Raw genomic sequence first — 22,913 nt, forward strand, 5'->3', positions numbered from 1 at the left:
GAAATTGTGGGAAAAAAACCTCACCCATTAAAGAAAAAGTCTCAAACTTATGTAGACTTTTAAGCTGTTGAAAGCTGTATTTTCTTGTGTTGAATTCATGGGGCATTAACTGAACAACAGAAAACATGACTGGTTAATGACAAACAGTCCTAAAGATCAAAGGTGGAATAATGAATCAGCAAATACTGTGACTGCAGATTCTTCTCTTTGTAGTTGTCTTTGCTTTGGTTTTTTATTGTTTGGAGAAATGAATTGAACCGAGTTGATTCTTAACTACCTGTATGGTGTCCTGTTCTGAACTGGACAGAATGCTCTCCAACCTTGAAACCTGCAATGTTTTTGCTCCAAAGATAAGCTTACCTCATCCTTTGCATACATATACATCAGAGTGTTACTGGAGGGACTCAGAACTCATAAGAACTGTGGAATGTTGAACGAGAAACAAATAGAGGTTTAATGTGAGCTTTTAAAATAAAAGTTAAGCTAGTTTGCCTGTGCCAACTTTCCTCTTCTAAATTTGCCATTAGAAGAACACATTTAGGCACTATCTGCTTAATGGTTTGATATGGAAATAATGTCCATAGATCCTAACTATTTTAGCTGCATTGTGCTCAGAAACAAATGGCCAGCGTTTTATTTTTGCTGGTACTGAGGTCAAACCGCTTTAAAAATGTTAAGTGCATTTCTAAAGTGATAGCATTACCTCTGTGGAAAACGTCTTACAGATGACACATTCCCCATATTTTAGAGTTTTTTAAGAATGAGTAGACTCTGTCTCAAACAGAACTGATAGAATTGATGCACGTAATGTCTCTGACCACATATGCTGCTTTATTTTACTTTAGAAGGGCACTCGTATTCTGATGAGACTTTATGTTCGTAAGAAGGGTGTAAAGCTGCTATGTTAGTGACCTAGGATAGAGAGCAAGTGCAGCACTGTAATGTCAGTGCTTAGACATGCTTAAGCCCTCAGGATTCCTGTTTCTCGCTGTTTGGGCCCAAATGCAGTACTTTTGCTTATTAGTATGGCAAATGTTTGCCCTTTGGTTTAGTTGTATGGACATCCGAGATTATCTGCTTCAAGAGTCGCACTTTTGAGGTATAATGTACCTGTTCAGAAATGATAGAATAAGATAAGTGAAAATTTGGTGGATTTGACCAAAGGTTATTTATGGACAAGTCTTACAAATGAAATCTTGCTGTTTGATTTTGTTGGGGGTTGCTTTTAATTCAGTGCCACCACCCTCGGGTTTTTTGCAGGACTCAAATTTCAGCATAAAAATGTAATTCATAGAGCAATCGGAAGGAGGCAACTGTCCATAAATATGGGAGAGGGTGGGGAAATCTGAACTGATTGAGACTGACCTGAATTATGATCATTGCCACTGAAAGTGGCATTTAGCAAGTGTTACTTTGACTTGTTATTTAATACAGGTAATAGTAAAAACAGGAGTTATTCATAGAAAGTAGACTCAGCTTCAGGGGAAAAAAAAAAATCCAGCAGGTCCACAGTGCAGTGAGAAAGTAAGTTACCATGACTGCAGGCTCTCTAAGATACTGAAAAAAATAGATCATTCAGTAAGAGGAATTGAAAAGCCAGGCCTGAAGAGAGACTAACCGTAGACTGGACCTGAGAGGATCTTGTTTTCCCTCATATAATTCTGATTATTGAGCACATGTTATGTTGTCCATCAGCAGTTAAGTCAGTAAGACCAAGGATGGAGCAGTACTGAAGAGGCACAAAAGGGAGAGGTGAGAAGCAGTGCTTTCTTCCCCAGAGAGAGAGCTCTGGCTGACAGTCTTTCAAGTGCTTAAAATAATCATCCCATAAAATGAAGAAGTCAGGAGAGCTGGGGAGGGATGCTGTTAATTAACGAGTGCTGTCAACTGTGGAGACATAGGTAGCCCTCAAAGGATGGAAAAATGCAGTGGGAAGAACAGATTTGTTTTTCTTTTCCAAGTGCAGGCAGCATGTGTGTAATTACAGCGCTTTGTGAAATTCTGGCGTACAGCGACTGAATGCCATGCAAATTTAGGAATGTCAGGATCTCATTAAACTGGCACCATTTGCATTTAAGTGCAACTAGGAGAAAGCCGAGAAATTTCCGCATCTTAGTGTTTCAGCTCTCAGTAAGATATCTGCTTTTGAAATACATGTAGAACAATTTCAGTGTCCTTAATACTTGCTTGATAGACATATCTTACATATATAAGCGTGTGAAAACACTGTTCTTTCATAAGCAGGGTGCAAGGGAGAAAGATTTAAGGTACAGAGAAGATGCTGTTTTTCTGTTTAATTTTACAGATGCAATTGTTACGCAAGCTAAATCACCATAACTGTTATCTGCCCGTGTTGTTACTGCATCAGGAAAATTGAATTAACTGTCTCCTCATGTATTTCAGGTCAGCAAATTCCACCCTTAGATCCTCATGAAAATGGTAACAATGGAGCAATCAAACTTGGAAGGCAGACTTCACAGACGGGTAGGCGGTGCTGCTGACCCAACTTGATCTTTTGAGATTTACTTGAAAAACAGCACCATTTACTCTTTCATGGAGAAAGGACTTCATGATCTCAGTGACGTGGCTCCTTATCTTGAAAGCAGTAATTTCAATACTTCCCGTGAGTAATAACACAAGGACCAGAAGCAGAAAGCTTTACTTCAGATGGATTTTGTAAAACCTACTTGGAAAATCCTTCCTAATATCTTATCAAAATTACAGTGTCCAAGTATTCTGATACTCTGTTTCAGCTGATGACTGTCCTTTTTAAATAAAAAGAACCTTTTATATAAATTCTAGATTCGCTACCGAAAAAATCTTTTTACATTACAAAGTGGACGTGGCATGTTTTTAGAGTTTTCTGTTTCGCACTGTGTAAGGGTGCGAAAACCCATAAAACCTGAATTTTGGCTCAGTTTCTCCGCCTTGTTAGCTGGACTCTGCTTCTGTATTTTTCTAGATCTGTAGCTTCATCTTATGCTTTCAGTAAATACCAGCAAGAATTGAACTGAATTTGCTGACTAGAAGAATGGGTCTGAAGGATGAGCAAGTGCAGTTTGTTCAGGCTGCAAGTCAACATCTGTGTCAAGAGGAGCTGTGCGTGTGAAAGAAGGAATTGTCATGAAGGAGGCTGTTGGATCTCACTGCTCTGGAAAGAACTGAAGTAGCAGCAGCTGCACTTTGCTTGAAATGATTTTCAAGGCATACGCTTCATTAATTGCTGAAATTGTTAAAAACACAAATACCGGCTTAATCTCTATTGCTTACCAAGTTTCTGCCCTATCTGAGTCCCAGGCTAAGATTTCTCAGCTTAACAGTCCCACTTCTGTTTCTAAGAGAGTGCCACCCTGCCTCTGTGGGCCAGGACTCCTTTCCTGGCTCGCTCCAAGACATCCCTGCAAGGCTGTTGGAGAACAACAGTTCTGTGCAAAAATGGTTTGGGCTTAAAGACTGGAACCTGATAAAGCAACATAGAGTGTTTCCTTACAAGTGCAATTCTCTTCTTTTGCCGAATAGTCTCTTCAGCAACATGGGGATGCAATATGAGGAACTACTGCATGATGCCTTTGAAGCTTATTTGCAGCACATGCTAGAAAAATAAATCCCAGAGATGGCTATGAACTAGAAATAATGTAAAACTGTGTTCTTCACTTCCGTCTCTTATGAATATATGTGACTGATTTTGCTTTTCCATCGGTTCAGTTGGAAATCTAAACAAGGGTGAATTCACCTCATAGTCCAACATTGATTTGTTCTCTTATTGGGAAAATAGACCTCATCATACCTTTTCTGGGGGCCTTATGAAAAATAAAAGAGGAAAGTAACCTTCTTCTATAAATCATAAATAGGCAGGCTAGAGCTGGGCTTCAGTGTTTATGCATAAACCCAGACTTTCTTGCTAGGCTGTGTGGTTGCTTTGATAAAATAGTACTAATTATTAGTGGTTGAACCAGAGCCGAGTCTACTGAATGGGATTATTTCCTTTTCTTTGAAGGGCGTAAATAATTAAGATCAGCTGAGATGTTTCCCACCTCATCTTATCTAAGATCCCGAGCTACACTGGTTTTTCACCTAATATCCTCTCTGATTTTGGATTCTTTTGAAAGCACTCACACCTGGAAATTTGTAAGCACAAACACAAGAGCTCCCAATAGAAAGGATAGTTAGGGTGACCTTTCAGTTTTGTCACCTGTGCTGATCATGCCTATTACTTAATTGCAGCAACTGTTCTATTGACAATCCATCGTTGTTCACATGAGAATTCAGCGGTCATCGCAGTCGATAGTTGGTAAGGCTCCTTTAGGGACCATCCAAGACATCTCCACAAGGCTGTTGCAAGAACCACAGTTCCATTCAAAAATGATTTGGGCTTAAAGGCTGGGATGTAATAACGCAAAATAGAGTGTTTCCTTACATCCCATCCCAGTGTGTCTGCTTGGGGAACCCAGGCAGCTACAGTAGGACAGGGGAGTTTACTGTGACCTAAACTAAAAGGAACTGATCACTAATACAGATTAATGCTATTAATGGGATCTGTGGCTCATCTGTGAAAGGCTAGACCTGGTAGCAAGAAAACAAGGTGAGGTGGAACCCACGTGTTTTAACACAAAATTTAGCTCAATGTATAGCAGTTATGCATAACTGATTTTTAACTTTTCATAGATCTGTATGGTATCTGTCTTCATAATGTGATGTCTCAAATCTCATTAAGCCTTACTTGAGATGGCTGAAGGCTTCATAAGACAGTTCTGCAAGTACTGTATACTCCTAATTTCTGATACAACTGGCCTTTTATGCGGATCTGAATGGGACAGATATTGTCTTGACCAACCAGTTCTCTCAGCTGCCACTGAGCTGCTTGTGATTCAGAACAGGTTTTTGAGTTACGCCTTTAAATAGTGTAAAATTGGAAATCATTACAATGGATTTCTGGCAGATTTTAGAATTCAAATACTAGCAAAGTAGGCTCAAAGCTATTTTTGCATTAGGTGGGCCAAGTTTCAATCACCTTGTTCTTCTTTTTCTCACTCGAATAAGTTCGTAGAATCTTGGAGTCATAGAATGGTTTGGGTTGGAAGGGACCTCGAAGCCCACCCAGCCCCCCCTCCTGCCATGAGCAGGGCTGCCACCCACCAGCTCAGCTGCCCAGGGCCCATCCAGCCTGGCCTTGGGTGCCTCTTGGGTTACGGTGAGCTTCAGCGGAGTACTCTGGAGTCTCGTGTAAAAACAGCAAGGCACGGTGCTGTGTAGTAGCTTGTGTTTACTTTTAAGATAGGGCCAAACTTCAGTGATGATGTCAGTTATCTGCTGTTTGTCAAAGCTGAAGTGTAGCTTTAGCCTTCCTCTTCCACCCTCTTCCATACTTGTGGGTGAATGGTTGGCTTAAGAAATAGTGATCTTCGCATTTAAAATTTTTGCTTTCTTTTGTTGCCTTTGTTGTTTGGAAAGTAAGTACCACCACCTTCATAAACAGCCAGAGAAACGACAGAAGCAAACAATCTCTGAGTCAAAACTTTCAGCAGCGATCGTAACTACGTACTGGTTAATGGCCGGTTGAAAGCTATGTGACTGTACAGGAGCACTGAACTCTGTCACTGCTCGGCTCTCCTGGCAGCAATAAGAACAGCGTGCAGTTCTTCATCGGCCAGCCGGTGCTGGCTCTGTCGGAGACTGCTTGTCTCATGCGAGCTGGCAGCAGGACTGGGGTGCACTGTGGTGCCAGGTGTGTTTGATGGAGTCTGTTTGCACTGTGACTCACAGCTGTGACCCTCCAACTGCAGGTGACTCGCTTTTCCGGCTTGTCATGAGCTTGTTTGAAAACAATAATAGTAGAAGGATGATGAAGGAACTTGTTTTCATGTACACTCTGCATGTGAGTGTGTATGTAAGTACAGTTTTTTATTGTTACGCTGACAAGTAGTGTATTTTTTCACTATGGCTGAGTCTCATATACTGAACATTGTATTCTGTAAGTACATTTTTTGTTTATGGTCATTTTGCCTTTATGAAGTTAAAGCTGCAGGCCGAGGGTAGCAAGAATGTGAAGATACACATAGGTACAATCGTTGATGTGCCGTTTTTATGCATGAAAATGGCATATTGTGAAAAAGTTGGTCTTGCAGCTGAGAAATATAGAAAAGGTCATTGTTATTCAAGATTTGGCACTTGGAAATGTTAAAGTTACGCTAAAAAAAACAACCTGATTATTTTTAGTCATGGTACAGCAGGTCTATCTGAAGTGCTAAAACATACCATGGGTGTGTATTAATTACTAGGAAGGTTATCTATTGCCCCTTGTCTCCTCAGTAATTTTTCATGGCGCATGGTGGCGTGCATTATTAGATCGTAACGAGAGCATTCTCTCTACACTCAGACCTTTTCAGTGCAGTGATGATGTAGTTTACTACTCTACCCTTAACTATTTAAGCCAGAGTCAGTGGTAAATTGTCAGTTTAAAATCACTTTCCAAGTACTCTTCCTCTGTTTTGTTTATGTAAGGGCTTCGATTGGGCTGGACCCACTTGCTTCATATATGGGATGCTGCAATCTGTTAATACTTTACCTTCCGTTTTACATATAATTGTATCATACCTAATAATATTTTTGCCCTAAGATGTACCTTCCGTGTTTTATTTAACCTCCAATGATTAACACTAATAAATGGTTTAAATGCCTCTGACTTGAGGACGCCTGGTTTCAATAAAGCAGAACAAAAGAGGTCCCATTTTTCTCATTATTTGCTCTCCAAAAATGGCTGTTTCCAGTCTGCGTGTTGCCTAACTGGGATTTAAAAGAATGTTGCTTGAAACATGCACAGCTGGTCTCTCGGCAGAGCTGAATGCGTTCCGGGAGGATCCCAAAGTGCAGGTGGACTTTGAAAAAAACAGAAAGTGTGAGAATCCCTTTGCTAGAAGTTGTTTGACTTGACCCATTAGAAGAGCGGTTCATCCCAGCAGGGAAATTTGGAACAGTGGATGTTGGGAAAAAGAGACTTTGGAGGTACCACGCACTTTAATAGTAAACATAACGCGTGTGGCTCGTGTGGCATTTTCTATTTTGTACCTTTTTATTTATGATAGTACATTTCATGTCTTATATGTGACTCTTGAGATTGTCCTTAAGAGTTAACACTCCCTTCAAAAGTATGCAGTGCATAGTGCTTCCCAGTGCTGTTGTTTCAAGGGGTTTGTACATTCACTATGATTTTGCTGTGTGACTCAATTCATAGCTTCAAAGTTATTTCCACAATAATGAGGACTGTGAATATAAATACACCTTTTACATTGTTATCTATAAGGAAAAATGGGATTTTGGAGCAGAGCTTTTCCAATGACCGTGATAAATTCACACCAACACACAAGAAGTGCAGTTAGAAACCCTGTGAATGACACATCTGGTGGAAACATGGTAACCAAATGCTACCAAGTGACCAAAACCACCATTTATCTGTGTAAGGAGAAACCAGCATTTCAGAGGAGTCTCTGTGAGTTGACTTCCGACTTGAAGATACCCAGCAGGACCTGTTTCCCACTTTAAAGCATTCAGAATCACATTGAAGAATTATGTATTTATTTCTAGCTACTCAAAAGTTTAAGTCAGATCCATAAACATAAAGAGGAAAAGGTCGCACAGATGCCAAGCTGAACAGGAGCTGGCAGCATGCCCTTGCTGCTAAGAAGGATGGCAGTATTCTTGGCTGCATTGGAGCATTGTCAGCAGCTCAGAAGTGATCCATCTGTACATAGCACTGGTGAGACTGCACCTGAAGTACTGATTCCACTTTTGGGTCACCCAGCATGAGAGCTGTGGGCTTACTAGAAAAAGTCCAGTGTAGGGCCATGAAAATGAAGGAGCGCCTCTGCTGTGAGGAAAGGCTGAGGGGAGCTGGGTTGCTCAGCTATGAGTGGAGGCTCAAAGGGATTTCATCAGTGTATAAATATAAATACCTGAAGGGACAGCACAAGGACGACAGAGCCAGACTCCTTCCAGTGGTGCCCAGCACCGGCACAAGAGGCCACAGGCACCAACTGGAGCACAGGAGGTTCCCTCTGAACAGCAGGCTGTGCTGTGCAGGTGACGGAGCACTGGCACAGAGGCTGTGGGGTCTCCTCCTTGGAGGTCTCCAGAAGCCGCCTGGCCGTGAGCTTGGGTACTCTCCTCTGGGTGGCCCTGCTTCAGCAGGGCTGGGACTGGGGGACCCAAGAGGCCCTGCCTGCCTCAGGCATGCTGGGATTCCATACATAATTCAAGGAAAGCCTAAGAAGCCCCCTTGCAACTATTCTCAGTGTGCTGGAGAGTCAGAAGTGAGTGCTGTTTTTCCTTTCGGTGTGAAGAGCTGTGCCCTTTGACATCCACGTCCTGGCATTGTCAGCGGGATGTTTCATATGGCCTGGAAGCATGTTCTTGTAGTGCTTCAGCTAATTTGCAGCTTTATTTTGCTGTAAGAGGGGAGCAGCACAATTGGTTGGGAAATAAACCCCCTCTGCTTCCTTTTTGTAGACTGCAGATTGTGTCTCTGAGTACTTAGGGAAAATCATTTGATGTTATGGGCTTCAAAAACTTTCCTAATACAGCTTCAGTCTTTCTGCAGAGCATCATAGGACGCCCTGCTGTGATCTCTTGAGCACTCTTCTGAAATGAGGACAAAAAATCTGATGAAATAGTCTGTGTATCTCCTTCATGCTTCCGCCCCCTCAGCTAAGCTGTAAGAGCGTTTAGGCTGCGATCAGATTGTAAAACCTCTCTTTTTCTCTGAAAGGAAAACAGAAAGCTGCAAGATTTTTGTTTCCCTCCTTGATGCTGTTCTACATGAGGCTACAGAGTAATTTTCTTAAAAGCACTGAAATACGTATGGGAGCGTGGAGTGGCTGGAAGTGTTTGTGCCAGTGCCTCTGCTAATTGGTGTAGGTTGCTCCCTGGGGGCTCAGCTTCCACAATGGGATGCATTCATGTGTGATGGTGTTCTTGACCTTTAATAAGATCTGCTTTGGATTAGATCTGTTTAGCACCTGTGCCAGTGCCGATTTCATTGTTTGATAAACACTGTTGCTCTTTCACTGTTCCAAAGTAGAACTCTCCAGTAAAAGCTGTAACATCAATAGTTGACCGCATTTCTCAGGTTGAGAAGTAATAAGTCATAGCGTAATGCAGCATTACACAGCTTGTCTGAAAAATCGATTTCAGATGGTTTTCTCTTCTCTCCATTAAGCTCTGCAAGAAGAATCCTTGCTGCAAAATGTCTGTGTTTGCATAATTCTGATACTATCAAGTATGTCCTCATAGAGATTGGTTTGTATGACCACTTATCATGGCAACGTGTTCTGCAGAAATATGAGGGCATGCTCATTGTGTTAGGATTCATAGTGGTGTGTTTTCAACAGATAAAGTGTGGAAGTGTTGTTGGAATTGTTTTGTAACACAGTGATTGTGAAAGCTTGGGACAACACGCTGGCAGAACTGGAAGTGCAATTGACCTGTGCTAACTTGCATTCAGCATCACAGCAAATTAACAAGTGTTTAATAAGATGTCTTTATTCAGTGCACAAAAGTCAAGCGCTGGGATGTGGAAAAGAATTTTGAGGCTTCTGGTTAGGAATTAGAAAATTATCATCTTGGGAAGGACTTGGTTTTTGTTTTTTTTTCTTTTTCTTTTCCTGGCTGTTAAATTACTCTGGTCAGAAATCATTTTATCCCTGAGACTCCCTGAAGGACTGCGAACAAATAGACTTTCTGCAAAAGGTGCTGACCTTGTTTCTCAAAAGCTCCTGGCGAAGCCAAGCCTGATCCTTCTGACCACCTTTGAACCTTTCTTTAAGACGCACCTAATTCATGATGAAAAGCTCAACCTTTTTATTCTCACACTCTGGATATTTTAGGAAACAAAACCACACATCCACTGAAATCCATTTAATGCTCATTTATTTTACTTTAGTCAATGTCATTTCTGCTCCCTTTACTATAGTAAAATATCTGTTGAAACAAGAGACTAGTGAATCCTCAGAACTGAATCCCTATTCCCCTCCAACAAGCAGAGAGCTCTGGGGGAATGCTCTGTGGCAGACTATGAGGGAAGCAATCGCTTGGCTTCCGATTACATATTGACAAGTGGCAATCAATAAGGAAGTCAGCTTGCACGCCTAAGATGCCCTTGAGGAAAATGAACGTGGCGTTTCTTCCTGTTTGACAGTACAGCACGATTTGGGGGGCAGGAGATAGCACTGCTGTTACTGACTCGGCAGATAAGCAAGAAATGAGTAAGAGGACGGTACCAGTTTCTCTTTGCTTGTTTAATAGGGTTGAAATGTAGGTTAAGCACCTTACAAAAGAAATCCCTGCTTCTTGTCATCTACAAAGAACCAGGCTGCTATGCTGACAAATACATAGCAGTTTAGCACGAAAGAGCAATGGATGCAACCTGGCTAACACCATGCATTTCAAAATCCCTTTTCAATACAACAGCTCTGCGAAAAAACAAATCAGCAGCAGACAGAGAATTACTACCAACTGTCCAAGTTACTCTCTGTGTTCATCACTCTCTATATGGTACAATTTTGCACTGTAGGCCTTTACTGAAAAAGCTTACAGTGTGGGAAGTAGGAATCTCCTAAGAGCCTTCAGAAGGGATATTCAAAATAAACACGTAGGTTTTCAGTGCTATTTCTTGAGATGTTCAGAAATGAAAATAAGAATGCTTTCCTGGCGCCGCTCCCTTTGGAGATACCATTCGTCCTCTGAGATTTGTGACACTCGTTCTCCATTCTCAGGGAAAATTTGCTTTTAAGGTGGCAACCTGAACTGCCTGTTGGCACCTGACCAGTTCTCCACCCCACCGTCATAGAACAGAGGGACAGAAGTCTTATCAGCAGCTGACATTTCTAATGGAGGTGATTCTGTTTCTCAGCAGTTTTAGATATGTACTGCTGTACACCAATATCTGCCTCTGATGTTGTGGGCCGACATAATAGCATAGGAGGCATTACTTTTGGAGTAGCCCTTGTCAATAGTTATTTCTTTTCAGAAGACAGAATTTTTGGAGGGGGATTTAGTTTTCTTGGAAGGAGAACAAAGCCAGAATGTCATGTTGGCAATAAAATACTGAAGGAGAAAGAAGGAGGAAACAACATAATGATGTCCTACCTGGGAAGATACGCTTGGAGGTTGGTAATAACCCCACTGAGGTGACAGATGAGGAACAAAAGAGATACCTGAAACGGAAATTTGATGTAAAAGGGCTATCACATCATAAATAGTCAAAGTGCACATACACGCATTTCATGGCCCAGCCCCATTAACACCATTGTTACTTAGTACACCTGGCCCACAAACGAGCTGTAAACAAACACAAGATGAGGAGTGCCTCGAGTGGCTAAAGACTCCACCTGTGAAAAATAATACTTTATCTGTGTGTATATCTGAATGTACAGAGTACAAAGCCCATTGCATAAAAGATGACGCACATTCGCAGTCTGAGACTGGTTGGCAAGTAGGAGCCTTGGACTAATGACTTTGGTGAACGCACTGCCATGCACTTACATAGCCATTCTCCCTGTGTGGTTCAGCTATTCAGGAAGCTTGATTTCAGCTAAAAGATGTCTTGGCATGATGGGTTGTTTTGTAGGAAAAGGGCAAATCATTCCAGAGAAGGCTACAGAAGAAAGGGTGAGGTGGTGACAAACGTATCCAAATAGATTTGCATTGAGTGATTTAACCATAGCAAGTCTTCATGTTCTTCAGTTTGCTCATGTTTCTCATTTTGCTGCAAATCACACCCCAGTGAAAGATGCATGACATAGCAGAAAACTGAACCCTTCCTTGTGTGATAGATACGTTCTGAAAAATTACAGGGCCTGAAATGATGATGACCAGATTAGAAAGAGAAAATCCGTCTGAGAAGCCTTTTTCACACTAAGTCAGTGACAAGGAGATGAGGATGTCCAGGAGCTACGGGTTTCTGAGCTCTAGGAAAGTGGTTACTATGCAATTTGGCAAGATGACTCAGCACGTGTCTCTGGTAGTGAGGGAGAGTTAATCAGGCTGCCTTCTGACAGATCTGCTCTTGAAGAATGCCTGATTTTTCAGTGAAGCAGTGCCAGAATTCCCATGAGAGATTCCCACTCTTCAGGATGTTTGAGGAAAGACACTGTGCTCCCTGATGATTTAAACCAGTGCTGGAAATTGTCCTTCCACTTAGCAGGGCCTCCAAGGCATAACAACTAAATCCTGGAAGTTAGATAATTATGATGTACATTTTAAGCCAGCCACAGGCAAATAATTAGAATTTGGGAATGTGTGACTCCTTTCTGGTATCTTTGGGTCATACTAGAAATGTAAGCAAGCTGTGTTTGAAGCTAAGTGGCCTATCTGATCTTATACATACCCATGCCGTACAGAGCATATGATGAGGCAATGCAGGAATTTTCTCTCAAATTGTATCCTCACCTACAATTTTAAATGGAACCATTACTGTGATGTCACAGGACGTCCATTACATTGTCATCTTACATACTTTTGTACTCAGTGCTGGCTGATGAAGCCTGACATTCTGACTGATTATGATGCAGCGCAAACTGCTGCTTTTCTCCCACTAAGGTGAATGCCTCAAATTTATGCAGCTATCCTCTCTCAACCTTCCCTCCTTCTATGAGGCCTCTTAGTAGGAGCAATTCCAAGTCAGCCCTCTGAGACTCTGAAGACTGAGGTAGGTGTGGATACTAAGCATGCTGTCAGGCCTCCACGTGACCCCATCACTTCCCTCAGAGCTGGCCTCGGTGTTGTCACATACAAGATCTTCACGGGCATCTTTGTGCATTTCTATGTTTTCCTGTGAGGCAACTGCAAACAATCCATTTCCTTGTGATATCACCTGTAGTCTGCAGATGACAAACTGTTGGAAAGTCTTGCACTTCATTAGCTACTCAAGCAGTGTAAAGGTAACAGACAGTAAAACTGAAAATGTGCCAATGTCCTGATTAAGTTCAGCTTGGGTAAACTCTACTGTTCTACCAATTTCTAAGAAAGCAGTCAGATGTTGTTGTGATCATCCCATCAAATGAACTACTTCTACTTGGGTTTAAGGATGCATTCATCTCTATCATCCAGACTGAGACAGATCTGAAGTCTGGTTAGTTGCAACATCATGGCCAGAAGTCCACAATCCCTTGGAACTGGAATTGGAATCTGTTAAAACTGGCCCAAGTGAGTTGTTCCAAATTCTCTATCCAATTCACGCTCTAAAAAAGCAGAAAATGTAAGATTTGAAACCTCATTTCACTTTTGAATAAATACAGAGGAAAAAAAAGGGGAAAGAAATACGTGTGATGTCACTGACATACACAGGCTTTCCCAAACTCATGACCTAAAGCTTTCAGGGAAGAGTCTAACTCTCAGATTTAAAATTGGACTTGGTAAAAATGTAACGATTTGATTCCTTTTTTTACTGTCCATCAAAACCATCCCAAGACTCCTAAGATTTGCTGAAGAACGCATGCCAACCTAGGAAACTCAGCGTTAGATAGGAAAATTGCCTACAGAGTGATCTTTTTGGCTTAGCCACCTCCAAGATTGAACATCCCACACCTTAACTTGCTTAAAAGTTTCATTAATGATGCATAAGCCAAAATCCAGCTGAGTTCTTTCCCTCACAACTGTACTGTCTCTGAATAGCTAACAAGAGCCAAACACAGCAATTTGCCTCTAATGTGACTGAAACCTAGATATGCACCTTGGGAATAGTTTCTGGATAAGAAAGCAGAGTTTTTACTAAGCTACTTTGAAAAGCTGGATTTTTTCTGTTACAATAATGAATTGATAGGAATTTCTCTTTCACTGTATATGTTAGAGAATGCTCATCAGTGGAAGCAAAACACAGTTAAATATTCAGGGTTGAATGCTCCCAAGAGTATTACAAAAACTGGTGGAGATGCTCTTTGAGCCATTCATATTCATTCTGAACAAAATTCTGGTGCACAGGGGAAATAGATAAAAAGTGAATGTGGTGCACTGCAAAGAATAAACATGATAGGTTCTGATAATTACAAGCATGACATAACCCTGGGCAAAATAATGTCAAGACAGACATGGGAAGCAAATGGGTATTAATTCACAGACAAAAGCATATGTAATGTTAATCAATACATTTTAAATCTAAAATAGGTGCTTTCAAACCACAAGAGATGAGACTAAAATGCAGTTGCTTAAGGTAGATGGATTGATATAAGGCATGGATTACTTTAAGGTATTTGATGTAGCTCTGCATGACAATCTGGTTAAAAAAAACCACAGCACTATGCAAAATCAATTTACCTGCATCACATGCTCTCAGAACCAATTAGCAGCTATATCAGCATGTTCCTACTCTCTTCTAATGGGTTATTAACGGCTTCAAAGGAGCCATTGCCATTCAATGTCTTTATCAGTGATCTGGAAGGAAACTTAACATCTTTGCTGCTAACTTGGCAAATGACACAAAAATTGCTGGGATTGGAAAGAAAACAACAATAAGAACAAAACAAGATAAAGATTTTTAGCACTGTTCTTCAGATCTTAAGTTGTCAGTCAGTATTTAAAAATACCATGAGTCTCCATGTGGATGAGATGCTATTCTCTATCTGCTGGTGGCAGGACTTCCATCTCTCTGAAGCCTCTGGTGCTGCCCTAGTGGATGAATGGACAGTATAGATTCCCGTTTTCCTTATTTCTATTTGCCTTACTCAGGGAAGGAAAAAAGCAAGCAATGGCCTGGCACACATATACATTCCGGGTTTTGTACTGGAGGTCTGTTTTTCTGTTAAATTAGAATAATTTCTCTAGATCGCTTCTTCATAGAAGAATCACAGAATTGTAGGGGTTGGAAGGGGCCTCAGGAGATCATCCAATCCACCTCTCTGATAAAGCAGATCCCTACAACAGAGTGCACAGGAAAGCGTCCAGGCAGATCTTGAATATCTCCGTAGAAGGAGACTCCACAACCTCTCTGTACAGCCTGTTCCAGTGCTCTGTCACCCTTACAGTTAAGAAAGGTTCTTCCTGATGCTTTTATGGCACTTCCTGTGTTGCAGTTTTTGCCTGCTACCCCTTGTCCTTTCCTTGTACGCTCCTGAAAAGATCCTTGTACTAAGGACAAAATGAGAAGCATCTGCTTCACTTGAAGGTGAAGGGATGGGAGGAAAAGCTTGCAGAGCAATGGAGACTGGGAAAAAGGGAAGAGGAGGAAAGCAGCATAATAGGACAGATGTAAGTTCGGGGTGATGGAGTGGGAGCAGAAGTGTCTCAACCCACTCTAACATGTTTCCCTTTAAAAAGCAGAATGTGAAAATTCATGATAGTAGGTGGTGAGCAGTGCCCACAGCACAGGCAGGTTCAGGGCAGAAGGGGTTTGGCTGCTCTCGGGGAGGGGGAGCATCAGGGGACAGTGCACAGCATGACAGGTCTCTCCCTGATGGCTGAGTGAGCTGGTATTAGAAATGTCCCATGTGGGGATAATCCAACACAGGGCATCTTTTGTTATGTAGTGCTTTCTGCAGGCTTTTTTGTACCCCTAGCTATGTCCTAGAGGATACGGCGATTTCAGGACGAGAGGCAACGGATTTAAGTTTTGCCAGGGGAGATTCAGGGTGGATATCAGAAAAAATTTCTTCTCTCTAAGAATGGTGAGGCACTGTCACAGGCTGCCCAGGAAGGTGGTGAGATCACCATTGCTGGAGGTTCTCAAGAACTGTGTGAATGTGGCACTGAGAGACATGGTCAGTGGGCACGGTGTGATGGGCTGACAGCTGGACTGGGTGATCTTCGTGATCTTTTCCAACCTTAATGATTCTGTGATTCTGTAAAAAATTTCCACCTCTGCAATCTGTTCCTACCTGAGTTTCGGTGATCCACTGATGTACCAGAACAAAGGCTGAAAGATATGTTCCTGTCTGTCCTGTGGTGTATCAATTGCATATTGCTACCAAACAGCTTCTCATGGGTATCATTTTTACAATTAAGCCATAAATAATTCAGTATTTGGCAGTCAAAGATGCCATCAATATTATGCAGACTTTTTACCCCTGGAATGCAAAATAAGTAAATATTTCAGGTAGAATGCTCAGGCTTGTGTGCAGATACAGAAGACATCTGCAACAAACTGGAATGGGGACATGATTCTAGAAACCTCGCAATTTTACTTCTAGACGTAATGAATTAATCAAGAGCAAAGATCTTTCGTTTGTGTATTAACCATGTGTTAGTAACCTTAGCTTCTGGCATCTGTTCCAAGAGTGCTGTGAGCCCTTGTCTGCTTCAACAGGAGGAGGAAAGAGAAGGCATTTCCAGGGGTGAGTGAAGCCCATGAAGGCAGAGCAGCTGCAGATGTCCACACAAGCCGTGATGTTGCAAAGCTGCAAACCCTTAAGTTTATGCATTTGAGAATTCCTCTGGATTTCACTGGATATAAACATGTGCAACTGAAAAAGCAGAACTTTTGTTGGCATAAGTGCTTATGATTTAGCTGATCATTTGGAGCTGAGTAAAATCTTTATGCAGTTTGGTAACAGGTTACAGGGGAGCAGATCCTTCCCTGCCAGTCACTATGCTTGCAGAAATTGAATCCACCGACAGCCTGAATTTTAACATCTTCTCTCCTTTTCCTCTGCCCATTTTCAGGCTCGCTGCTAATTTGATCTTTCAGCTGAGACAAGCATTTAATTCTCACATCTATGATATCTATTTATTTTTAAAGTGTTGTTAACGTAGCTTTTTGCTGTCTTCTTCTGTCTTAATTGATGTAAAAATAGCTGTCTAAAATGTTCTTTGAGAAAAGTTGCTAAACTTTCCCCAGAGATTTTCCTCTTGTCCTTGTCTTCAGTCATCTCTACTCAGTTCTGAGCAAAAATGAAGTACTGGTTGTTCAGCATGTGTTTATTTTCTCTTGTAACCATTGTAAACTAATGTACCCTGGGAAAAAGAGTTGGATTCCTCTCATTTGCAAATGCCATTAACAGAATTGTCGACCAAATTCCATACTCAACTCCAAATTACACACTCAATTAGGGCCTGATCCAATGCTTATTAAAGGCACTGGAAGAATTCCCCCTGATTTTAATGGACCGTGGCTCAGACCTTAGGGAATGTACAAAAGCAGATGATCGGTTTAATCTTGGAGCACGCTGGAATTCATACAAAAAGAGAATCATAGCATTGAAAAGGATTTCAGAGGTCACATCTCAAGGCAAGATTGGATCAATCTATACCTCCCAACAGACGTCTAACCTGATCTTGGAGGTCACTGACTGGGACTCCGTGGATTGCCCCTCCAGGCAGCTAACTATTCTTACCATTAAAAATCCTTTGCTCCAGTCAACACCCATGACTTCCTGCCCTAGCCAGAAAAAAAGTCGGAGCAAACTGTTTTCTTCCTCTTTGCATTAGCTTCTAATGTATTTGAAAACTATTATCGCTGCATGACTCAGTTCAAGCTTCCTTAGGCAAAACAACCTCAGTTTTTTGATCTATTCTTATGCTTCAGTCTGCCTGTTTTCTGGACCTTGGCCACTACCGGTGCTGTCTTCTGGCCTCCCTTCACTTCACAGAATCACAGAATTGTTGGGGATGGAAGGGACCTCTGGAGATCACCCAGCCCAGCCTCCTGCTGAAGCAGGATCCCCAGAGCAGGTTGCAGAGGAAGCTGTCCACGTGGGTCTTGAATACCCCCAGCGAAGTCTCTTTCACAACCTCTCTGGGCAGCCTATTCCAGTCACTCCACATCTTTCCTTGAGGACAGCACCCAAAACTGGTCACAGCACTTCAGTGCTGTGTTCAGCAGAGGGAAAATGTGTGTTGTGCACAGTCTCAGTACAATGCTTGTCTTTTGCACATCAATACATTATTTGCTCATATTTACCTTGTGACCTGTTAGAACAGAACCTAGGCACAATTTGAAGATGTAACTTCAGGGCTTCTTGGGCTCTCCCACGAGATGCAGAATTAGCATCTCTGAGCTACCGTGTGTATTAACAGAGAAAATGAAAGGTGAAATTTGAATCCATGCTGCCAGATGAGTTCTCAAAACAGACTGAGAAACACCATGATTTTGTTTGCAAGAGTACCAAAGTGGAAAAGAAATGCAATGATTATAGGACACTGTCATGCTGTTTCTGCAGGATTTCTACTCAGACTGAAGCTATAATTTAATACAGATTTACTTTTGGTAAAAAGAGAGTTCCAGCTATGTACTTAGACTTATATGCTTATCTACGCATATTTTATTTTTGGCTACTTTTCAGCATAGAGTTTGTGCATTTTTAGAACTGCAACATCACCAAACAACCACCAACACATATTCTATATTTTGCATATTCACTGTCTCATTACATCGTGAACGTATGTGGACTTTAAAAACCAATTCTTGAAAACAATACTGAAAAATCTATTACCTCAACAACTTTGTCCTTTACCAAAGGACTAATGGTCCTTAGCACATTTAAAATTGGCTCAGGACTCGTCCAGTTCTTTAGATGATACTTTCAACCACAAAGGCAAAATACCATTTTCATCTTGTTCCTACACGAGTAAATGATCTAAGCATTTTCGTGTTATGGCATTTATATAAAAATGTTCACCGCAGCAACATATCAGAATGCTGTTAAGTGTTATTAGCTTTTCTCTGCTTGCATATTCAATATACATCATGTGTTTTTACAATTACCTCATTAGGTAGAAAAATACACTGTAGTTGAACAAACTTGATGATACTCAGCTAGGATCTACTTTTCTAGCTGTGGTAACATTTGAATAGTGCCATAAATCTTCAGAAAGGTATGGATTGTAATTTTACCTTTGATTTACACTATGACAAGTAGGCCTCAAATTATATATGGAACTCATTAGCTGCCAAGTAAATTACGACCACAGCCTGCTGTAATCTATGTGTATGCTATGAATGGTTTTGTGTTTCAGAAGACAAATTGCAGCACCAAGAGGCGAGGTATTTCTTTAAAGAGAAATTAAAACAGACTTTCACCCACATAGCTTTGCTTTGCAATATTCAGTGACTTGGCAGTACAGGATACATATGTTACTTCAGTGAGTGAGACTGAGAGTTTTTCCATTAATATGACAAGTAATGTGGCACGTGGTTGCTCTTTCTGACAATCTTAATAACACCAAGGAATTGCAAAGCAAGTCAAGATATTGTTTTATCGCAAGACATTTTCAAGCTCAGAGTTGGCAGGACTGAATAAACTACCTGAATAAACAGTGGAAAAAAGTATTATGAAACCAAGCCTACATCGATACTTCTCAGGTATAAAGCAAGCTCATTTAATATTTAATAGCAAGCAGCTCTGAAAAATGTCAAGCAATCTCCAAATTGAGATATTATAATAATAATGATGCTGAATTCACCATGTGAATAAACATTAAGATCTACGAACACACAGGACAAATGTTAACCTCACATTAGGCAAATGTTAGCTGCCTGCTAGCAGTGATAAAGATACTAGAGATGCTTCTGGAATGACATCTCACTGAAATTGGTGAGAGGTTTGCTATTGACTGCAACAGAGCCAAGATTTCAGTCCTGAACTGTGCAATGAGGTGTTCAAGTGAAATGAGTCAGATGTTGGAGAAGGTTGCCAGATATTGCTCATTAACAGCACACGGTTTGTTTAATATAAAAAATAGCATTAACTTTGGTGAAATAAAAGCTTTAGATGAGAAATTATATTAAATGCAACAAAACAGATGGATGCCTTACTAAGGTTGAAAATACGTTCAAACAACAACAACTACATTAAAAAAAACCAAACATGTTCATGCATTATTATCATTAATGTATTCCTTTAGTGTTTATGTACTAATTTGGCAGTTGTCATAAAACACAGACCAGCCAGATTCATGAGCTGAGCCAGGCTACCCAGGAGGCTGTGAAACCTCTGTCCTGGGAGGTTTTAATAATCTCAGTGATAAAACCCTCAGCTACCTGGCCTGAATTCAGTTTTGACCCTGCTTTAAGCCAGAAACTGAACTACAGCCCTCTTGGGTCCAGCCTCAGTGATGCTGTGATGCTCTTCACATGGGCAACACTGTGCTTGAGGCCATAGCCTACCATTCATTTACTGCCTCTCAATATGCAGGTGACAAGGATGAACTCAGTCTTCCTCCAGCCTGTACGCATCCACAGGTGTTCACTTACATCTATTGTGCAACCATGTAAAACAAGGTGTCTGCACTGAAAACCATGTATGGTAAAACCTGGAAGACTTGTTCTCACATTCAATAGATCTTAACTTCCAGTTCTCCTCGGATTTTCTTATATGAGAGATGCTTCTTACATAAAAGATGTGTAAAAGAAAAACAAAAGTATTTTCGTCCTCTAAATTCACACAGAGGAAGCTTCTCTTGAATTTGCACTTCTTTCCATTATTTTACAGCCCATTAAAAAGAGAAAGGAGAGAATGTTTGGAAGCATTTAGAATTTTGCAGCAGCTCCTCATGTCTCAATTCTTTGAAAAATGAGACCCAGAAATTATTCAGGTATATAATTACCATGTAATTCTGGAGCTGAATTATTGCTTCAGAGAAATATACACTGTGGCTTAATCTTTAGTGGGTTTATGAACAGAAATGCAGAAAGCATAGAGGTTATAGAGTAAGTGCTCACAATAACAGAAGAAGAAAAAATATCCTGGTATTAAAAAACACTCTATTTTCCTTCTAGAGTCCAAAGGTAAGAATAAACAATGCACTGTAAATAAACAAAAGGCAGCAATTTCCAATGTTGTTTTACAGGTATCATAAAATAAGTACGTAGCAGGAAAACTACAGCCAGAATAGCTAAAGACCTCTAGCAATGTTTTCACAGATATGCCACTGAACACCACCTACTGAAGCCAACTACATATATCCAAAGTGCTTCTCTGCAGCACTTCTCACATCTCTTCTTCAGTCAGTGATGATATTCAAGCTCATATTGATATTTGCTCTTGGCGAGAGGTATTGAGAAAAGTGCTGAAAGAACGACGTGTGCAGGCTTGGTGCAGAGGCAGACAGCTGAAATAGAGGGTGAAGGCCCTGCTGAGGCCCAGGCAGATACGGGACCCAAATTTCTCAGAGGGTCTCCCATATGTAATGGACTCAAAGCCCTTTCCTTCACCAAGGAAATGATGCAATCCATAATTCTTATTGTAGCTAGATGAATTTGAAGGTAAAACATTCCAGTTTTAATGGCCTTAAGATGTACTGGGGAGGCTTGGGTTGGATATTAGGAAAACATCTCAGAAACAGAGGTGAGGCAGTGGCACAGGCTGCCCAGGGAGGTGGTGGAGTCACCATCCCTGGAGGTGTTCAAGAACCGTGTGGATGTGGCACTGAGGGACACGGTCAGCGGGCATGGTGGGGATGGGCTCACAGTTGGACTAGATGGTCTCAGTGGTCTTTTCCAGCCTCAGTGATTCAATGATTCTCAGTTATTTCAATTGATTCATTATTGGGACTTATTTTCCAAGTGGGTTTTTATGTTTCCATACACATTCTTAGCATACCTACACCACATTGCCAGAGAAGAAGCTCCATCACCTGTACTCCAATCTTGCATGAACACGAACTTAACTATAAATCCTAGGGCCAGATTTTTAAAAAGTTAGTGGTGGGGATCAGAATCAATAAGTTTCAGATGGATTTGGCTATCTGTTTTTCCTCTGTCAAAATATCTGAGAATGCACCGTCTATGATAAAAACACTGACAGAAAGTGGGAGAGAGGATGGTGAACATCTCTCACTCTGTTCTACTATTAGAGACCTTGGATTTGCCTCAGTGTCTCTTGCTATAGAGTCACTAAGCCTTCAACCAAATAAAAGTTTCCCATTTCAGGGTGGCTTTTGATGATGTTCTAGGCTATGATTTTCCCACTCTAAAGGTGAAATTCTTCACCGCAGGGCAGCCTCTCACAGTGCTGAGGCTGCCTTAGTGCAGGATGGCAGCCATCCCAGGGCAGGCACGAGTTCTTGTCGGGAATGAGGAGTTAGTCCTTGACATCTCAAAGCTCACCTGTGGGGATCTTGGACTCAAGCTGGAGCTGTAACCAATCCTGGGCATTTCCACACTCTTTGCCCAATGTGCCCTTCCGTCTCTCCAAATGGCACCACCCAGGCCTATCACCCAATGCTCACTGTCTCTCCGACAGCTTTAGCTGAAACTAGGCTGAGACTGCAGGAAGGCCACGAAGCCTCACTACCCCAGCCTACCTCTGGATTCGGGATAGCGGGGAGCCTTGCGAGTTGCCCCACTCCCTACTCGGTGCCCCCCAGGCACCGAGAAAGACTACAACCCCCAGCATGCACCTCGGCCTCCCGCCTGCCACCTTGCCGCCCGCCCGCCGCGCGGCATGCTGGGAGCTGTAGTTCCTCCCGCGGCGCACGCGCACCGCTCCCACAGCCTCTCCCCGGAGTGCGGAGGAACCACTTCTTCCCGCTCGGCTCTGGCGCGGGGCGGCCGTGAGGGCTGTCAACCGGCAGTAAGGGGGGAGCGAGCGAGCGAGCGAGCGCGCGCATGCGCACAGCAGACCCGGCGACTGCCGCCTCCGCCGCTGTCGCCCCCGCCCTCGTGCCCGCGGAGGGGCGGCGTTGCCGGGGGCCGCTGAGCCGCTGGCGCGAGGTGGGAAGCGAGCGGTGCCGGGGCTGCACAGCGGCTCGCACCCGCCGTGAGGCATAGCGACAAGCGCCACCGCTGCCCGGACTCCCTGTCCCGCCCCTCCTTTTTTCCCTCCTCCTCCTTCTTCTCCTCCTCCCCCTCCTTCTCCTCCTCCCCCTCCTTCTCCCACCCTCCCCCTCTCCTCCTCCCGCCGTAGCGAGCGAGCGAGATGGCGGCCGCCGGGGCTCTGGCGAAGCACGAGCAGATCCTGGTGCTCGATCCGCCCACCGACCTCAAATTCAAA

At 42.3% G+C, this 22,913-nt stretch overlaps 2 protein-coding genes across 3 annotated transcripts in view; both read left to right on the top strand.

The window, feature by feature from the left end:
- The window catches only part of RAB31 (RAB31, member RAS oncogene family), a 57,927-nt gene extending 51,207 nt beyond the window's left edge, over nucleotides 1-6,720 (top strand). For both annotated transcript variants that reach the window (XM_042808821.1, XM_042808820.1), the window contains exon 7: nucleotides 2,404-6,720. In XM_042808821.1, the coding sequence (XP_042664755.1) occupies nucleotides 2,404-2,501 (98 nt within the window). In that variant the 3' untranslated portion in view covers nucleotides 2,502-6,720. The remainder of the gene's footprint in view (nucleotides 1-2,403) is intronic.
- Nucleotides 6,721-22,794: 16,074 nt separating this feature from the next.
- VAPA (VAMP associated protein A) overlaps nucleotides 22,795-22,913 on the top strand; it is a 28,153-nt gene continuing 28,034 nt past the window's right edge. The window contains exon 1 of the mRNA XM_042839652.1: nucleotides 22,795-22,912. Coding sequence (XP_042695586.1) covers nucleotides 22,839-22,912 — 74 coding nt within the window. The 5' untranslated portion in view covers nucleotides 22,795-22,838. The remainder of the gene's footprint in view (nucleotide 22,913) is intronic.

The sequence above is a fragment of the Centrocercus urophasianus genome, unplaced genomic scaffold (genome assembly GCF_019232065.1).
Source record: "Centrocercus urophasianus isolate 14NV4802_14NV808 unplaced genomic scaffold, USGS_Curo_1.0 seq_11, whole genome shotgun sequence".
In the NCBI taxonomy this organism is placed as follows: Eukaryota; Metazoa; Chordata; class Aves; order Galliformes; family Phasianidae; genus Centrocercus; species Centrocercus urophasianus.